The following is a 16,178-nucleotide window of genomic DNA, read 5'->3' as shown; positions in this document are numbered from 1 at the left end:
CCCAGTGTTCCGTGAACAAAGTTTTGTACGGAACACTAAAAATTGACAAAACAAAAACAAACTTACCATGTGCCGTTAGCCTCATTTTGGCCTGATTCCTGTTTCGACTAGCTATCGCTGACTGGCAATCATGCAATAATATTATGTTATTCCTTCTAATATTTTTTGTTTTCCACACCATTTTCATGAGCGAGACATCAAGCAACTTGTGTTTTCACCAAAGTTCGTTCCTTTCTATATTTACGATAACATCGTCTCACATAAAAGTAAGGTTCGACATGGTTCGACTTCTTAGAAATCTAATTTAATCGAAAAGGCAGTTATATAAATTTAAAACGTATTTGCTTGATTTCGACATTGATTTCGATGTCCCGTCAGATTCGTGGTAAATTTTTACAATTACAGTAATTTAATTATAAAAGTAATTGTAAAAATTTACCACGAATCTGACGGGACACTTTACATATATTATTATACTCTTTGGACGGGACATCAAAATCATCGAATTTAAACGCCATCGCCATTATATTCAATGTTGCCACTGTTGCCAGTGAAACATCTCCTGTTTTGGGGGAAAATACAACCCCATTTGCCTTAAGGGCTTCATAGACTACTGCAATTTATCAACCCAATAGAATGAGGCAAAAAATGTCAAACGAGTTGCCGTTGATAAATCGATGCAAAATCGTGATGTACCGTGGCCGACTTGATTTGAACGTTTCGCGTAACCTTCACCTTCCCATATTTTAAAATACGTCATTATTTCATAGAAGTTTGACGTTTAAAATAATACTTGCACTGCACACTGCACAGGTCTAACTCTAAAGCCCCCTCCACACTCGTGAGCGAATCGCGGCGCGAAGCCGCCACGCGAACGCGAGTGTGGAGTCGATTTCGCGGATCTGTGAGTCGCGGATTTGTGGCTTAAAAAGGAACGCACTGCGAAACTTACAAACGTCCGCACTGGACCGCAACCTTAGTCGCGGTCCGCCATACGTCCGTTAAGGACGCACGCAGCTTTAAGTGAGAGCGAAAAATAAATATTTTGACCGCACCAAGGTCGCGGTCCGGCACGCCCGTCTGTAACGCCATTAAAACCAGGGATGTTACGGAGCTCCGGTTCCGTTTCCGTTAAGGCGGAACTTCCGTTTGGTATTACACATCCGTTTCTGTTCCGGTTCCGTTATGTTTGAAACGGAAGTTATAACGGATGTCAATGCTTCGCGCGGCGGCGGCGTACATCAAAAACAAACAGGTTCATACCAGTCATTCGCTCATCGCCCCGCTTGCCACGTGCTACGCTAATTTGTTGTTTGTTTGTATACTTTGTTTTATTCGTGATATTAAAATTTAAATCGTATGTGTTCTATTGTGTACTACTGACTACTGACTGTGTGTAAAAAAAACGTACAATGAAGCCAAAATAAAGTTCGATTTGGAACTATTTTGATGAAGTTAGTGGGGACACGGCTAAGTATAAACATTGTCTGAAGGTTTATTTTAGAAAGGGGAAAACGACTACATCGTTAAAAAGTCAGGCTCCGATTCTGGTTCCGGTTCCGTTAAACTAAATTGAAAACATCTGTTTCCGTTTTCGGTTCCGATAAAACCACATCCGTTACATCCCTGATTAAAACCTAGAGCAGGGGTGCGAAACTCCTCCCTTCGGGCAAACTCGGCTCCGTTCGGCTCAGCATTGCTCCGAGCAATTATTAATAGGGTTGACACAACTTGATCTCCCTTTGCGTGCACAATCACAGATAAGATAATGGCTTGAATTTAGACAATTCTAAATAGCCGAAAGGGATAGTGCCATATATTTATTTATTTAAACTTTATTGCACAAAATATTATACAACAATGTACAAATGGCGGACTTATATTAACTTATATATTAGAAAGGGACAGCATGATTTGACCCTGAACCGCTGTCAAACTTCGGTTTTGTAGGAAGTTTCCTTTCTGTAGTACTATTATTTTATTGTGCCTAGAGTCTGTGCGGAAATGATTGCAGTATTTTCATTTGCTACCTGGTCGAGTCCATGAACATGCATGGGCTTCAGCTACATAAATTACATCAAAAAGTGTGACTATAATATATTGCCGGACGACCGTCACCGGCCAATTATTACAATCATACATTTTGTCAAAATTAAGGCCGTTCTAGGAGCCCCTTTTTATACAATTTGATTAAGTATAATGGATCATACTAGAGATTGTTTACAAAATTTTGTGGGAAATTGTATTTTTGTGATATGGCAAAACAACATCTGTCATTCAGTGTTGACGTAATGCGGTGACGTGAATGACGTTTCGATTTTGACACTTTTGACAGTAAACATTTTGCACCGCGGCGCGTCTGCAGTCGAGTCGATTTGCTCATCGACTACGTTTACGTTTAATATGTGGAATTTATAACAATAATATCGTATAATCCGCTTTGGACAACGAGCTACCGAACGTGGCAGCAGATCACTCGCATTCCGTGACAATAAAATGCATTTGTTCAATCTCAAGATTATCAAGAAGCAATACTTAGCGCTCGGGATGTTGATTTTCGTAGTATTATTTTTGTTTAATTCTAAACCCGCGTTCCAGTGTCAGTTAACCCCGGAAACAGCGGCCTACTTGCCGACAATATACGGGATCACGCCAACGTACGCAAGATTGGCGCAGAAGGCTGACCTGACAAGGTATGTGGTCATCTTTACAAGTTCATCTCGCGTGTTGCATTTGCCCTTGATTTACGGACTACCGCGTTTATTTGCCTAACGCGTTTGGCAATGAGGCTCACTATTTATAAATTAAACTAATTGGCTTTGTACTGTCATCAGTTTTAGAATTTTTCTACTTCCTTAAATGTAGATAGTTAGGTACCGTTTTATGGCCAAAGTTTATTGTGTATTCAATAAAACAAAACCAAATGTAAATATTTAGGTAACAAATATTTCTGATGCCCAAAAATTCCTAAAAATGTGTAAATATTTATGTTTTCACTTTTTCCATAAATTTTAAGGTGAATATGTGCAGGTAATCTTTCATACAAAGTTTCTGCAGCGTTTTGGAGTATTTAGGGAACTTTTTCAAACCAAACTGCCAAATTTGGTAAATTGTTATTTGAACAATTACAATGTGTATTTAATTTTATGCTAAAATTGTATTTGTATGAAATTTTTAAAACTGAAAATTAAGATATGATCACAACCATTTCAACCTTCTGCAAATAAGTTCATGTGATTGGTGAATAAAAAGATGAATGAAGTTGCAAAACCTGTTTTCTAGGAAGTGATAGGTGCACCTCCTCAAATGTTTAATTATGGCTATTAAAATTTAATCTCTAGGGTATTCAGACTTAGTAGGGAGTCTACATCATCTAGGCGTTTCACAAGAACACATTTTAAGCATTTCATTCATAACAGCATTGCCTAAATGCAAAATTAGTTAAAAGGCCGGTGGACAAGTTTTGCCTGTTCGGGTTTGTTTTGAGCATCAAATGTCTAAATGGGGCCTATTGCATTAAGGCAATACAAAAATCAGATACAAGTCTGACAGTTGCTCATTTTCTATTTATTGAATTAGAATTTGTTATAAGTTTCCATAGAATACAGAATCTTTATTTATTTATTTAAACTTTATTGCGCAAACAGGAAAAATATACAAATGGCGGACTTAATGCCTAAATCTTCTTATCTTTATAGGTAAAATCAATTTTTATAGGTCACATTTTACATTTAAAATAGAATAGAAGAAATTTTATTCATAAAACGCTTAAATTTAACTTAAGTATTACATGAGACATACAAAAAATTACATGTGTCATCATCCCAATTAGGATACAATTTTGGTGCACCATAGTTAATGTTATTGCCAAAACAATTTCTAGAGAAATTATCAATTACAGCTCATATTTCAGCTATAATTCAGCATACATAATGCCTTAATGCAACAATGCAGTATGGAAATGGCTGTAAAATTTTATGTCTTATTATCCGGCAACTAATGGCCCATAGCATTCATAATGCTGCATTAAATTATGGTATTGGTGGCCAGTTATTGATTATTTACCTTATTAATGTATTTCGAACTGTATTGTAATTTTTTTTATTCTGTCTCCAATTCTTGACAGTAGGCTTAGTATGAGTATACAGCGATAGCACGTCGCGCGCGAGATAGTCTACCCATCCCTTCCTAATGAATACAACTAGAAAAAGATGGGTAATCTATCTCATACCTAAGACACTGTTGTGGTGCATTCATATTTGTGTTGCTTAGCTTCAAACTCGGGTAAATCCATTCAACCCTCTCAGCAAATGTCTACCCTATTACCTTTTCTTAATACCAAATTTAACTTAACCTACAGGTCACATTATGTTGTATAAGTAGTATTTCTTGAAATCTTATTGGGAAATTGTATTAGAATTAGACAAGTCAAGTACAACCTATGTTTTTATATTATTGATACTAAATTGAGAGTTTGATTGGTATGTTGGATCTGATAAATTCTCTACCCATTCTATATATCCAGCTTTTGTATGACAGATGGGTTGGGACAGTATGATTTTGGAAACTCTCATTGTAATACTGTGCTGGTTTAACTCAATTTTAGTAACTGGGAACTAAAACAAAGTTTAACACAATATTCTTGTAGAGGATCTTCTAAAGATTTGTATTTTCTTTTTTTAACAGGTTATCTCAAACTCTGATGTTAGTGAAGAATTTTCATTGGATCGTCATAGAGGACTCTGATACAAAGACCAAGCTAGTGGAAAATTTGCTCAAGGAATCAAACTTAAAGTATACACATCTCAATGTGAAGACTGAAAAGCCTAAAGGATCTTCGGTAAGTAGCAAATATAAATATGTAGCAAAAAAATATGAAAATCATACTCAACCAGGCGTGGCTCACTCCGCGATTTCGTCTCTTTGCTACAGGTAGCTAAAAGTACATCCGTTCCACACCAATTTTGGTGGCTAGCCATAAGCCGCGCGTGGCGCTGTCGCCACCTAGCGGCCATACTGTCCTGATCGTAACAGACGCGTTTTATTAGAGAGTGAGTCTTCTGTACCTAGTACTATTATTTATTCTGTGACTCAACTTGGTCAAGTTATAAATCTTACATACCTGCCGCCTATAAGTCGCTCCCATACAACCTAAGTTACACTCTCATTTTAAAACAACATGCTGAAGTTACATGAATTTTGACTTACAGCTGTATATCGACCGGGATATGAACCGTGATTACCTTTTGTATTGTTTTCGAGCTCTTATATCTAAAAATTCCTTTTTTACTCTGTTAAAATATACGGAAAACCCGTATAGCCTGACCTGACCCATGAACTGTGATAACAACCATTGATGATTATTTTTTCATTATGTAGGTAATGGGTTATTCAATGTTGGTATACATAAATAGATAAAACTATCATAATAATGATCAGACCTAGTACCCGTTCGCTTCAAGTTGGCCGTCGGCGACCGTCATGATACTCGTGATAACGACACAGGGACAAAAATTACTAGCACTGTCACTGGGGAGACACTCCTGACTTCGGGCAAACTCAGCTCCGTTCGGCTCAGAACGTTCAACGTGTTGCCTCCCTGTCACACTTACGTACGAATTTACAAGTGCGACAGAGAGGAAACACGTCGAACGTGGTTCGCGGTAGGCCTTCATTCCTCAGCATTGCTCCGAGCAATTATTAGCGTTGATACAACTTGACGTCCCTTTGCGTGCACAACCACAGATAAGATAATGGTTTGAATTTTGACAACCCTAAATAGCCGAAAGGGATAGTGCCATAAGTTAGAAAGAGATATCATACTGATTTAAACTTTCACGATTATTAAACATTTCCGAGACCACGGGGACAACGCCGTCCTCGAAACGTCGGAGGTAAATCTTAAAACTTAAATACGCGATTAAGTCCCGTTGTGCAGTTTGATAAGAGATATCATGATTCGACCCTGAATCTCTGTCAAACTTCGGTTTTGTAGGAAGTGTCCTTTCTGTACGGTATTACTATTACTTATTCTGGTACTGTCGACAGAAAATAATTTAGTTCTTAATTTTTTTTTTAATTCTCACTTTTTTTTGTGAATAATATGTCGGTAAGTCATAAAAGTAGTTGTAAAGCTCCAGTAGCCGAGTGGATACGGCGTCAGAGGGGATAGGGCGGGGAAGCGGGCCGGGAGGTAACTGCCAACTTGAAACGATCGGGTATTAGAACATTTAGAACAGAGAACATCCATCAAATAGGTAGGTAAACAAAAAAAAACTTACTTAATGAATATATGCCCCTTTTGTATTTTAGAACCACGGTAATGGCAGTACGGTAAGTGCATATTGCAGTCATTGTATATAATACCTAATTTCCACCAAACATCCAAACATCCACAGCCAAACAGTGCGACCAAACATCGATATATACAGGATGGCTAAAAATAACTGCATTCCCGTTGCCAGGGCGATTTTGGGAATTACTCCAGTAAAGATACGGTTACGTTAAACATTAATTAGTAATAGGCAATTTTTTTTTTATTCCTGTTCTTTAGATCATTTTAAGATACTTTATTTTCGAATCCAACAAACTTTCTGTCCGGAAGTAGGTAAAAAAAAATAGTTAAAAAAAAGAGCCGTTCTTGTTTGTTAAAAATAGTAATAGTATTTTTAGTTCGTAAACGTGACGAAAATAATATTTATAATGAGTCGACAATGGAATCAGTCAAAATATTAACACGGAAAATAACTAATTCAATAAATGGCGGGGCCTCACGGATATACGTCGTAACTTGATATAAAAAAAAGTAATAATTAGGTCTTTGATTGAATTACCATAAAACTACCTCGTTAAACTATTTATCCGAGAATCCGACATCAATATTATTTGTATCACTTGTATATATATTTACGCCTTAAACCTGCTAGAAAAAATGGTTATAGATATAATTTCTTGCAGACTTTGTTCTGATAACGTTCAAAGTGATATTCAATACATAATCACACAAAAATATGGTCAATGTAATAAATATGTGCATTTTAACAAATTCGCTAAATGAAACTACTAAATTTGAACTCTTTGCGCTAATGCTAAGGATTACATTTCCTTGCGGCGCGCGGGGACAGTTTCAATGCGGGGCGGTGGCGGGAGTTCGTGCCAAGGACGCGTGGATAGTATGTAGGTAAGTATGTACTTACCTACAAGTTGCTACAAGTGACAGGCCAATTCGAACGTGCGCGGGCGTCTCGCTCGCACCAAATATTTGTGCGGCCAAGTCTGAGCAAAATGAACGCGCGCGTGAATGATAGCTGATTAAAAATAACTGATATCATTTCCAATATTATTGGTGATGTTCAAATTATATTCGTAATTATATACGTCAATTATGACCCACTACAAAAATAAAAATTGCGCATGACTATCTATCGTTCTTATTTAATTTCAGAATGGCATAGTGTGGAGTGGCATTATAAAAGGAATACTTATTATCGTAGTCATTTGACAGTTTTGGTGACACTTTCACATTCTGTCACAGCGAAGTGTGTAGGCCCACTCTTTAATTTGATATTAACGTCTATCCAACAACTTTGTCAGTAGAAAAGGCGCGAAATTCAAATTTTCTATGAGACAATAACCCTTCGCGCCTAAGCGTCTGTAGACTTTTTTTTTTTCAACAAACGTATTACCTATATTGACTATTTCGTGCTCTTTCAATTCATAGTTTACGTTCCATAATAAGTATAACATACTAAGTTCCATAATAAGTATAACATAGTATAATAAGAGTCGACGTGAAATATATGTTTACACTTTTGCACCTTACTCCTTTGCAATAAGGCGAAAAGTACGGCTTTAAAATGACAGCGTTTTACACAAAAATAAAACGCTAATTAAATAACTTACCATATTCGGAACCTAAGAATAAATAATATTGAGAGTGGCAACACTGTCGTAGGGGGATATTCATAAATTTAAGTCATTTCAAATTTGGGGAGGGGGGGTCTGGACATCGGATGATGGTAGCATGACGCAGGAGGAAACGGTGTCATTCGAAGCATGATTTTTTGATGATTCTCGTGCACTAATTTCGTACCTAATGATAGACCTATATACCGCGCGAAAGTTCATTACGAAACAGGCCAAAACTTCCACAATGCGCACCTGAAAAACCTGAATATTTCCGCCGGCCGAATATTCGGCGGCTGAATACCGAATATTCGGCCTATGGTCAGGCCGTACATCCGGTATCCTGTATGCGGCCAAACAACTATCCGTTGCATCTGTAGTTCCGAATATGATAAGTTATTTAATTAGCGTTTTATTTTTGTGTAAATGCTGTCATTAAACAGCTGTACCGATATTCGGAACCTAAGAATAATATTGAAACATGTTTGTTATCGCCTGGTGGTAGGAAGACGCCAAACCAATGTGATTATACATATCCTATGATATACTTATTATGTGTATGTAATATAATTATATTATGAGTGTTTAATTAATTATGTAGTACGTACACCCTTTATTGTAACACCTGTGAGGAGAGAGATATTTAGTAAAGTATACAATTTGATAGGTACATTTGGTAAAATTAACATTTATTGTAATATTTATTTATTTCAAATAACAAATTGCACCTTACAGCTAATGCCAAAGCGGCACAATTTGGAACACATTAACAACATAAAGCATTTTTAACATTATTTATAACAATACAATATACAGCTAAGACACATGTATTCATTATGGTATGCTACTCTTAGGCATCTCTCTTTCTAATATCCTCTTGCACTTTCACATCACTATTCCGGATCGTTTTTATTTGCTAAATAATTAAACGGACAACTGTAGTACATTGTAGGAGAGGACGGAAAACCGCTAAAAGATGGACGAGTGAGTTTGAGGGCCGACACGTTGGTGGAGGCCCTCGAATAATACGACTCCATCTTTAGCGTTTCCGGCCGAGGCATTACATAGTGCTTTTCACGACTACTGCGAGGAAATAAGGAAACATTTGCATAACTATAAGTACTAGCACGCGATTTCTCTGGTAGCAAATTACTAGCCACTGCCTGTGCTGTCTCTTGAATTTCGGTAGGCGTCAGCGTAAGAATATCATTTTCTTCACTAGAAGAACTCATTTTTATAGCGAGCGTAGATACGTGTTTCTTATATTTTATAGTACTATCCAATTCAGTGAGAATTTTCCGATCCCGCCTTTTTTCTTTTTTATCACATTTAAGAGGCGTTTTTATGTTGTTTGCTTCAAACCGACTCTAAACTTAGAAGCGTTTTTGCTAAAAAACCACAAACAGCTACAAAAGTAAAAAACGCCTTAAGCGTGAATCGAATGAACTGACTGAATGAATGAATAGTTTAACATTTCGTTTTTTTTTAAACAAGAAATTGGTCCTATAAATAACCTAAATTTATTTTTGAAGGAAAAAGTTGCGCCAAAAAAGACCTTTTATTGATTTTTATGTTTTAAATTATACTCATTGCTGTAGCGAACTGTCACCAATGACAGATGATGATAATAATGAAACATTGTAGTAGTGGTGGTTCAGGTGCTACAGCTATTGCCTACTTTCCAGCTTGGTTTTAGACCATCTATTGCCACATTTCCGAACAGTGGCGTGAAAAATTTAATTATTTATTTCGCACCAGCTCGGAAAGGCTTACTTTGCACTTCAAAAACTGAGAGCAAAGTTTCATTTTATTCACAAGTGAGGCAAAGGAAACAAATGCAAATTTTGAGTTGTTTTCTTATGTTTGCTGGTAGAATTGACTTTTAAATCATAAATATTTAATAAAATTCAGTGTTTGATTTTGTATGATATTTTTACATTTAATATTTGCTTTGGGTTGGTGTGGTGAAACATTTTGTGTTTCACTTGGGGCAAATTTTGTTTAACCCTCGTGCTTTGAAACCCTCGCAACGCTCAAGATTCCATGTTTCGAATGTTTTACTTGCTCAAGTATCAATATTAGCACGAGCGGTTAAACAACAACTTTGCCCCCTTGTAAAATAAATAACTATTTCAATATAGTCAGCTAAACTAAGGTACAAATTCAAAAACTCACCAGCAGTTTAGCTTCACGACCTTCCAGATGGAAAAACAGCAAGCCAATGACTTGAAAATTTGCCTTGTATAACTGACAAAGCAACCTGCCTGTGTGGTGGGAGTGTAGGAGCGAGGGACGTATATTCTAGAAAAGGGCAATACGACTTACGACAGTGTTGCCACTCTCAATTAGAAATGCAATGGATAGTTGTTTGGTCGGATACCGGATATTCGGCCTGACCGTCGGCCAAATATTCGGTATCCGACCGCCGAATCTTCGGACGGCGGAACAATAAAAAAAAAAACATTTATTTCAGACCTAAGTTCATACACTTACACCAAAAAACTAATTAACTACAAACTAAATTTAACAATACCTACATTTCGGTTTTTAGGTGCGCATTGTGCAGGTTTTAACCTGTTTCGTGGTGAACGTTGGCGCGGACTCATTTCTATGTTCGAAATGAGTAGGTACCTACGCGTGCAAGTGAGTGGATGTTTAAATTGTTTTGAAATAATAAACGAGTAATGTACAATATGACCGTGACTGTTTCTTAAATCCAATTTGTTTACTCTGAAATCAAGCAAAGTTACTATCTGGTATCCGGCCGGGTATATTATTCTGAGGTTCCAAATATCGGTACAGTTGTTTAATTTGGAGATTGACCCCAATTTCATTTCTGATCAAATCGGTCGATTTGATCATCCCGTCTGGACTTCACTTAACAGCCGTAACACATTACCGCGCCGTTCAGGGTCACGGTGCGCCAAACCATAGCCTGATGTCATGTAGGTATGTATAATGTACTTAGTCCAAAATTATGTTATTTACTAATTATGTTATTTATATGCATTAAACGTTAAATCTGAACCAACTCGATTACTATTCTATAGTGAAACACATTCAGCTTGACTAGAGACCTGACTTTTATCTCGATATCGTAATTTTCTAGCGACAAATCCATTATCTATACAAAACTGTCGCAAAAATGTTATCGCTTGTATATCGTGGTACAGGATAGGATGGAGCCCTATACTTTACTACTTGCTTGCAAGTATCGTAATTAAACAGTGCTAAGTAGTTAAATACGCGTATATATAATGTATTTTTATGTCATAAATAATGTATTTATTTAATGTTAATTTAGTATTAATTATAGTATGTATATTGTTTTATCCACAAATATGAATAATTGTAGTTAATTTACCAATAAAACATAATTTATACGGCCACAAATAAAATATTAAATGCTTCTAAAGTCTGTTTGGTTATTTCTACATGGAAACGAAGTAATTTCAAATTATAAAAACATTCACTGAACACCTTATTGCCGCCTGCAGTCACCGCTCGCCGCTCAGCTATCCGCTGTCGTTAATACCACGGCCTTACGTTTTATGACACTGAGTCGCGTCAGGGGAGCGACACGGTTCGGTGCGCTTGCGTTCAGTCGAGTTTTGGAATATTACTGCAAATTTTTGTTGTTTGTTAATTTGTTGGTTATTGTTGTTTGTTAATTTGTTGGTTATGGTGTCGACTTTTATTGCCCTAGTCGCCAAATGATGTTACTAGTGAAATTTTAACCGAAACCACACGGTAAAAATAAGTTTAACAATAATTACTTAATTAAAAATCGAATAAAAACGGTATTTCTAATACATAACTTATATTTTTTGCTATTCAATTAAAGAGTACTAACAAAATCCTAACTCAATTAATTAGTGCAAATATTTTAAGGTTTGCGATTCCTGCTCGGCCTTGCGTCGCAAGGTGCCCGGTACCACTGTATTGCAGCAATAATTAGAAATGCTTACTTTGGGGAACATTAGCAACTGTCGTTTTTGATAATTACATTTTAGTGGTGAGGGGTGGTACTTAAATGACCGCTATCGAAACCTTAAATGGTTTAAACTTATAGGCGCGAAGATTTGATTTCCCTAAGAAAATTTTAATATCGCGTCTTTTTCTGCTATCAAATTGGGTGTGTGTCAGTATAATAGCCCTATATAATTGGCCTATTATTGTATTAAATTTAACGCGCACGCAAAGACGGAAAGCCTGCAATTACGTAAAATTTACTTTCTTATTTACAGCACTCTTGCCCAGATTAAAGCTGATAATTAGTTCGAATCTAGTCTCCCATATTTTTTACGTTCACTGGTACATATGTTTTGACCGAGTAAATAGTAAATATACTAAATACTTTTTTAAATATTCGCGCTCGGGGCGATGGAAGTTTCATCGTTCCGTCGCCCCGCTCCATGCAACGACCAATCGCGTTAGCTCGCTGGCTCGTGCGCGGCAACTTTAAAGCAACGATAACGTTTTTGATGGTTTTTTGTGTTACGAATCATATTTCAAGCCGATTTTTACAGTATTCGACGAAAGAGAACTCATAATGAAAATCCCATATGATATTGATCTATTACCATTTTTAACCAGGCAATTAATGCATAACCCCATAAAACCTACCATACGGTATTATTTAGTGTACGATTAAATTGCAACGCTTGTACTTATTGTAATTTGGAAATAATGAGAGAAAAAATTGCCTATTACCATTTTTGAGGACGGAAATATACTGAATTTAATAATAACCGTAGGTTACTTACTTTAAATGTAGGATACAGAATTATTTTTTGTGTGATTCATGCTTAATGTCATAAAGCAAATATTTCTCTATGAGTATAAATTTAAAAAAATATATTAATATTTTTTACAAACTTTCTGTGATTTTTTATATTTTTTCATTTTTTTTTAAATACCTAAATGTAATATATTTATTTGGATTATGTGTCGACGTAATCACTAGATTTATTATCTGTCCCATACACCGAAAATTTCAGCTATTACTAATTATTTCCATTCCGCCATACTAGCCGAGCGTACCTTTCTTGGCCTAAATAGGTATATTGAGCAACTTTTACTATGGGACCAACGGTGCACATTCGCAATAGGCAATGCCGGTCTTCTTCCACATTGACCTTACTGGTTTTTAAGGTTCCATACCCAAAGGGTAAAAACGGGACCCTAATATTACTAAGACTCCACTGTTTGTCACCAGGCTGTATCACATGAACCGTGATAGACAGTTGAAATTTTCACATATGATGTATTTATGTTGCCGCTATAACAACAAAATACTAAAAAGTACGGAACCCTCGGTGGGCGAGTCCGACACGCACTTGTTGTGTATTTTACCTGCGTAGGTTTGTTGGGAAACAGACCTCTGGGTCTTGGTCGAGCAGCTTGGCCTTTCGTCTGTGGCGAGAACTAAATCGGACATCTGTTATTCATACTTTGCCTTGTCGTTTTAGGCACTATGTACAATGCCTAGGTATTCCATAGAATATAAAGTGTGTCGGACACATCCTAATCTTTGTGACAAAGTGCATTTGTATAAACTGTTCGCAGAACATATTTCACTATAGATATATAAACAAGGCAAACAATTTATTGTTTATTATAAGTACAATCGCCTGCACTCGCGGTGTTCCACCCTTAAGGGGCCCACTGATTAACAGTCCGCCGGACGGTATCGGCCTGTCAGTTAGAACAAAATTTTGACAGTTCCGAAAAACTGACAGGCCGATACCGTCCGGCGGACTGTTAATCAGTGGGCCCCTTTTTTAGGGCGATACTAGTTTGACAGTTTCGAACGCCTTGCAGGTAGCCAGCCGACCTAGCCAAGGTGACAATCGCTATCGCTACGACATCGAAACGCTTTGTGTCTCTCTATCACTCTTCCATATTAGTGCGACAGTGACGATTGGCATGTTGGCTACGCGGCCTGGTAACCGCTCGGTTGCAAGGGTTAAGGCAATTTTTAGGGTTCCGTACCCAAAGGGTAAAACGGGACTAGGGAATGCAAATCGGTTATTTTCGGTTATTTTTTGTATGAAAAAATAACCGAAAATAACCGATTTGCATTCCCTAAACGGGACCTTATTACTATGACTCCGCTGTCCGTCCGTCCGTCCATCTGTCTGTCACCAGGCTGTATCTCACGAACCGTGATAGCTAGACAGTTGAAATTTTCACAGATGATGTATTTCTGTTGCCGCTATAACAACAAATACTAAAAACAGAATAAAATAAAGATTTAAGTGGGGCTCCCATACAACAATCGTGATTTTTGACCGTTGTTAAGCAACGTCGGGCGGGGTCAGTACTTGTATGGGTGACCGTTTTTTTTTTTGCCGTTTTTTGCATTATGGTACGGAACCCTTCGTGCGCGAGTCCGACTCGCACTTGCCCGGTTTTTCTTAACTGGAACACCGCGAGCGCAGGCGATTGTACTTATGTGTTGTCTTGAATCAACTGTTATGTAAACTATATGCGGTATATTAAAATAAGATTATATTTTCAGGTTATGAATCCCAATTTATGTTTATTGAAGAATAAAAGGCTCAACATAAGTTCGTTATGCGTATGTAGGCGTTTAAAGTTTTAGTTTGGTTTCTTGAACATTTGTGTGTTGTAATTCTTTCAGGTTTGGTAACAAAAGGTGTGCTCTATTCTGACCATTAAAATTTGACATGAGAAGTTGAGGTTGCTACATACAGTTAGCAGCAGAAGTTGCTAAGCGGGCGAGGTGCTCAAAATTACCTTGACACGCTCTTATTCTCCTAACAATAAAGTCGCGTCAAGATCATTTTGAACACCTGGCCCGCTTCGCAACTTCTGCTGCTGTACATAACCTTGTCACCATTTATACAATCGCCATCAGATATATCGGAGCGGCCAAGGCGCTCACAAATATCTGAACACGCCTCTATTGTCAACGCGTTAGAGTGCGTGTTCAGATATTTTTGAGCACCTCGGCCGTTCCGATATATCTGAATAATAGGGTCAGAATCACGATATGTATGCAGCAACCTTTATACTCAAGTAAAAGCTTTTAACTAAGTAGCCTTGAACAGTCCTATTAGTTTTAGGAAGTACTTAAGGGCTTATTCCATCTACCTTTTCATTGGACACATTCTGCTGAGAGGGACAGAGAGAGGTGTTATATCTCTGTCTCTCTCAGCAGTAAGATGCCAGAAAGTGTCTGTGTGTGTGTGTGTGTGTGTTACTTTCAGCTTCAGGTTCAAATTTCTTGTCTCTACTGAGTTTCATAACTGTTTTATTTGCTAGCGAGACTTTCCTAACTCTTATCTAAAATAAATGGGTGCCAATTTGTGTGTAACTAGGAATTAATACACAAACTTAGGTTAATGATAAGTATGCGTCGTTGAGATAGCGGAAATAAATTTTCCCGCTTACGTAAGTATGAGCTTGTAGGTTTTGAAGTCCTGAGTCCCTGAGGCCCCTGATTATAAAGGATTTAATGTTGACATCTGTGAAGACCGAAAATTAATTTCTTAAGGAAACAATTTGAGTCCAGGGGAACATAGGATAGTTTTCATCCCAGAAACCATCCCTTAAGGGGGTGGAATTTATTATGGAAGTTATATGGATATACATATTCTACGCAGATGAAGTCGGGGGCAGAAAGCTAGTAAATTTCAACTTTTGTAGTGAACTGTTACGTAACATTAATCTTTACAATTTTAATTTCCCACTTGATTTTTCATACAAAATAAGAGGGTTTATAATTTTGTGGGGCTTAAGATGGTTAAAAAACATTGTATAAATAAATAAATAAATAAATAAATAAATAAATACTATAGGACATTCTTACACAGATTGACCAAGTCCCACAGTCCCAAGCTCAAGAAGGCTTGTGTTGTGGGTACTCAGACAACGATATATATAATATATAAATACTTAAATACATAGAAAACAACCATGACTCAGGAACAAATATCTGTGTCATCACACAAATAAATGCCCTTACTGGGATTCGAACCCAGGACCATCGGCTTCACAGGCAGGGTCAGTACCCACTAGGCCAGACCGGTCGTCAAAATTGTATATTCTGTCATTATTTTTCTTCGTCTTTTTGCAACTGTGCATAATCCTTGTATGAAATATTATTGTATCTCCAAGGAATAACTGCATTTGGGAAACTCATCTAACAAATCCTTTAATGATTTAGAACCATATAACGTTTGAAGATTCTAATTGGCCTAATTCTTGTCAATACTGAGATGTTAATACTATAGTGCGTCAAGCAA

The 16,178-nt window shown here is 37.0% G+C and overlaps 1 protein-coding gene across 4 annotated transcripts in view; it reads left to right on the top strand.

Annotated features, from left to right (window-relative positions):
• Positions 1-2,252: 2,252 nt before the first annotated feature.
• The window catches only part of LOC134796756 (galactosylgalactosylxylosylprotein 3-beta-glucuronosyltransferase 3-like), a 35,101-nt gene continuing 21,175 nt past the window's right edge, over positions 2,253-16,178 (top strand). Inside the window, exons 1-4 of one of the 4 annotated variants that reach the window (XM_063768964.1) lie at positions 2,253-2,693; positions 4,687-4,840; positions 6,313-6,333; positions 14,429-14,488. In XM_063768964.1, the coding sequence (XP_063625034.1) occupies positions 2,497-2,693; positions 4,687-4,840; positions 6,313-6,333; positions 14,429-14,488 (432 nt within the window). In that variant the 5' untranslated portion in view covers positions 2,253-2,496. The remainder of the gene's footprint in view (positions 2,694-4,686; positions 4,841-6,312; positions 6,334-14,428; positions 14,489-16,178) is intronic. The other 3 variants (XM_063768966.1, XM_063768967.1, XM_063768968.1) reach the window with 3 other exon arrangements.

Source organism: Cydia splendana, chromosome 14 (assembly GCF_910591565.1).
Source record: "Cydia splendana chromosome 14, ilCydSple1.2, whole genome shotgun sequence".
NCBI classification, from domain to species: Eukaryota; Metazoa; Arthropoda; class Insecta; order Lepidoptera; family Tortricidae; genus Cydia; species Cydia splendana.
The sequence above is the reverse complement of the archived record's forward strand: the minus strand, read 5'-3'. Positions and strand labels throughout refer to the sequence as shown.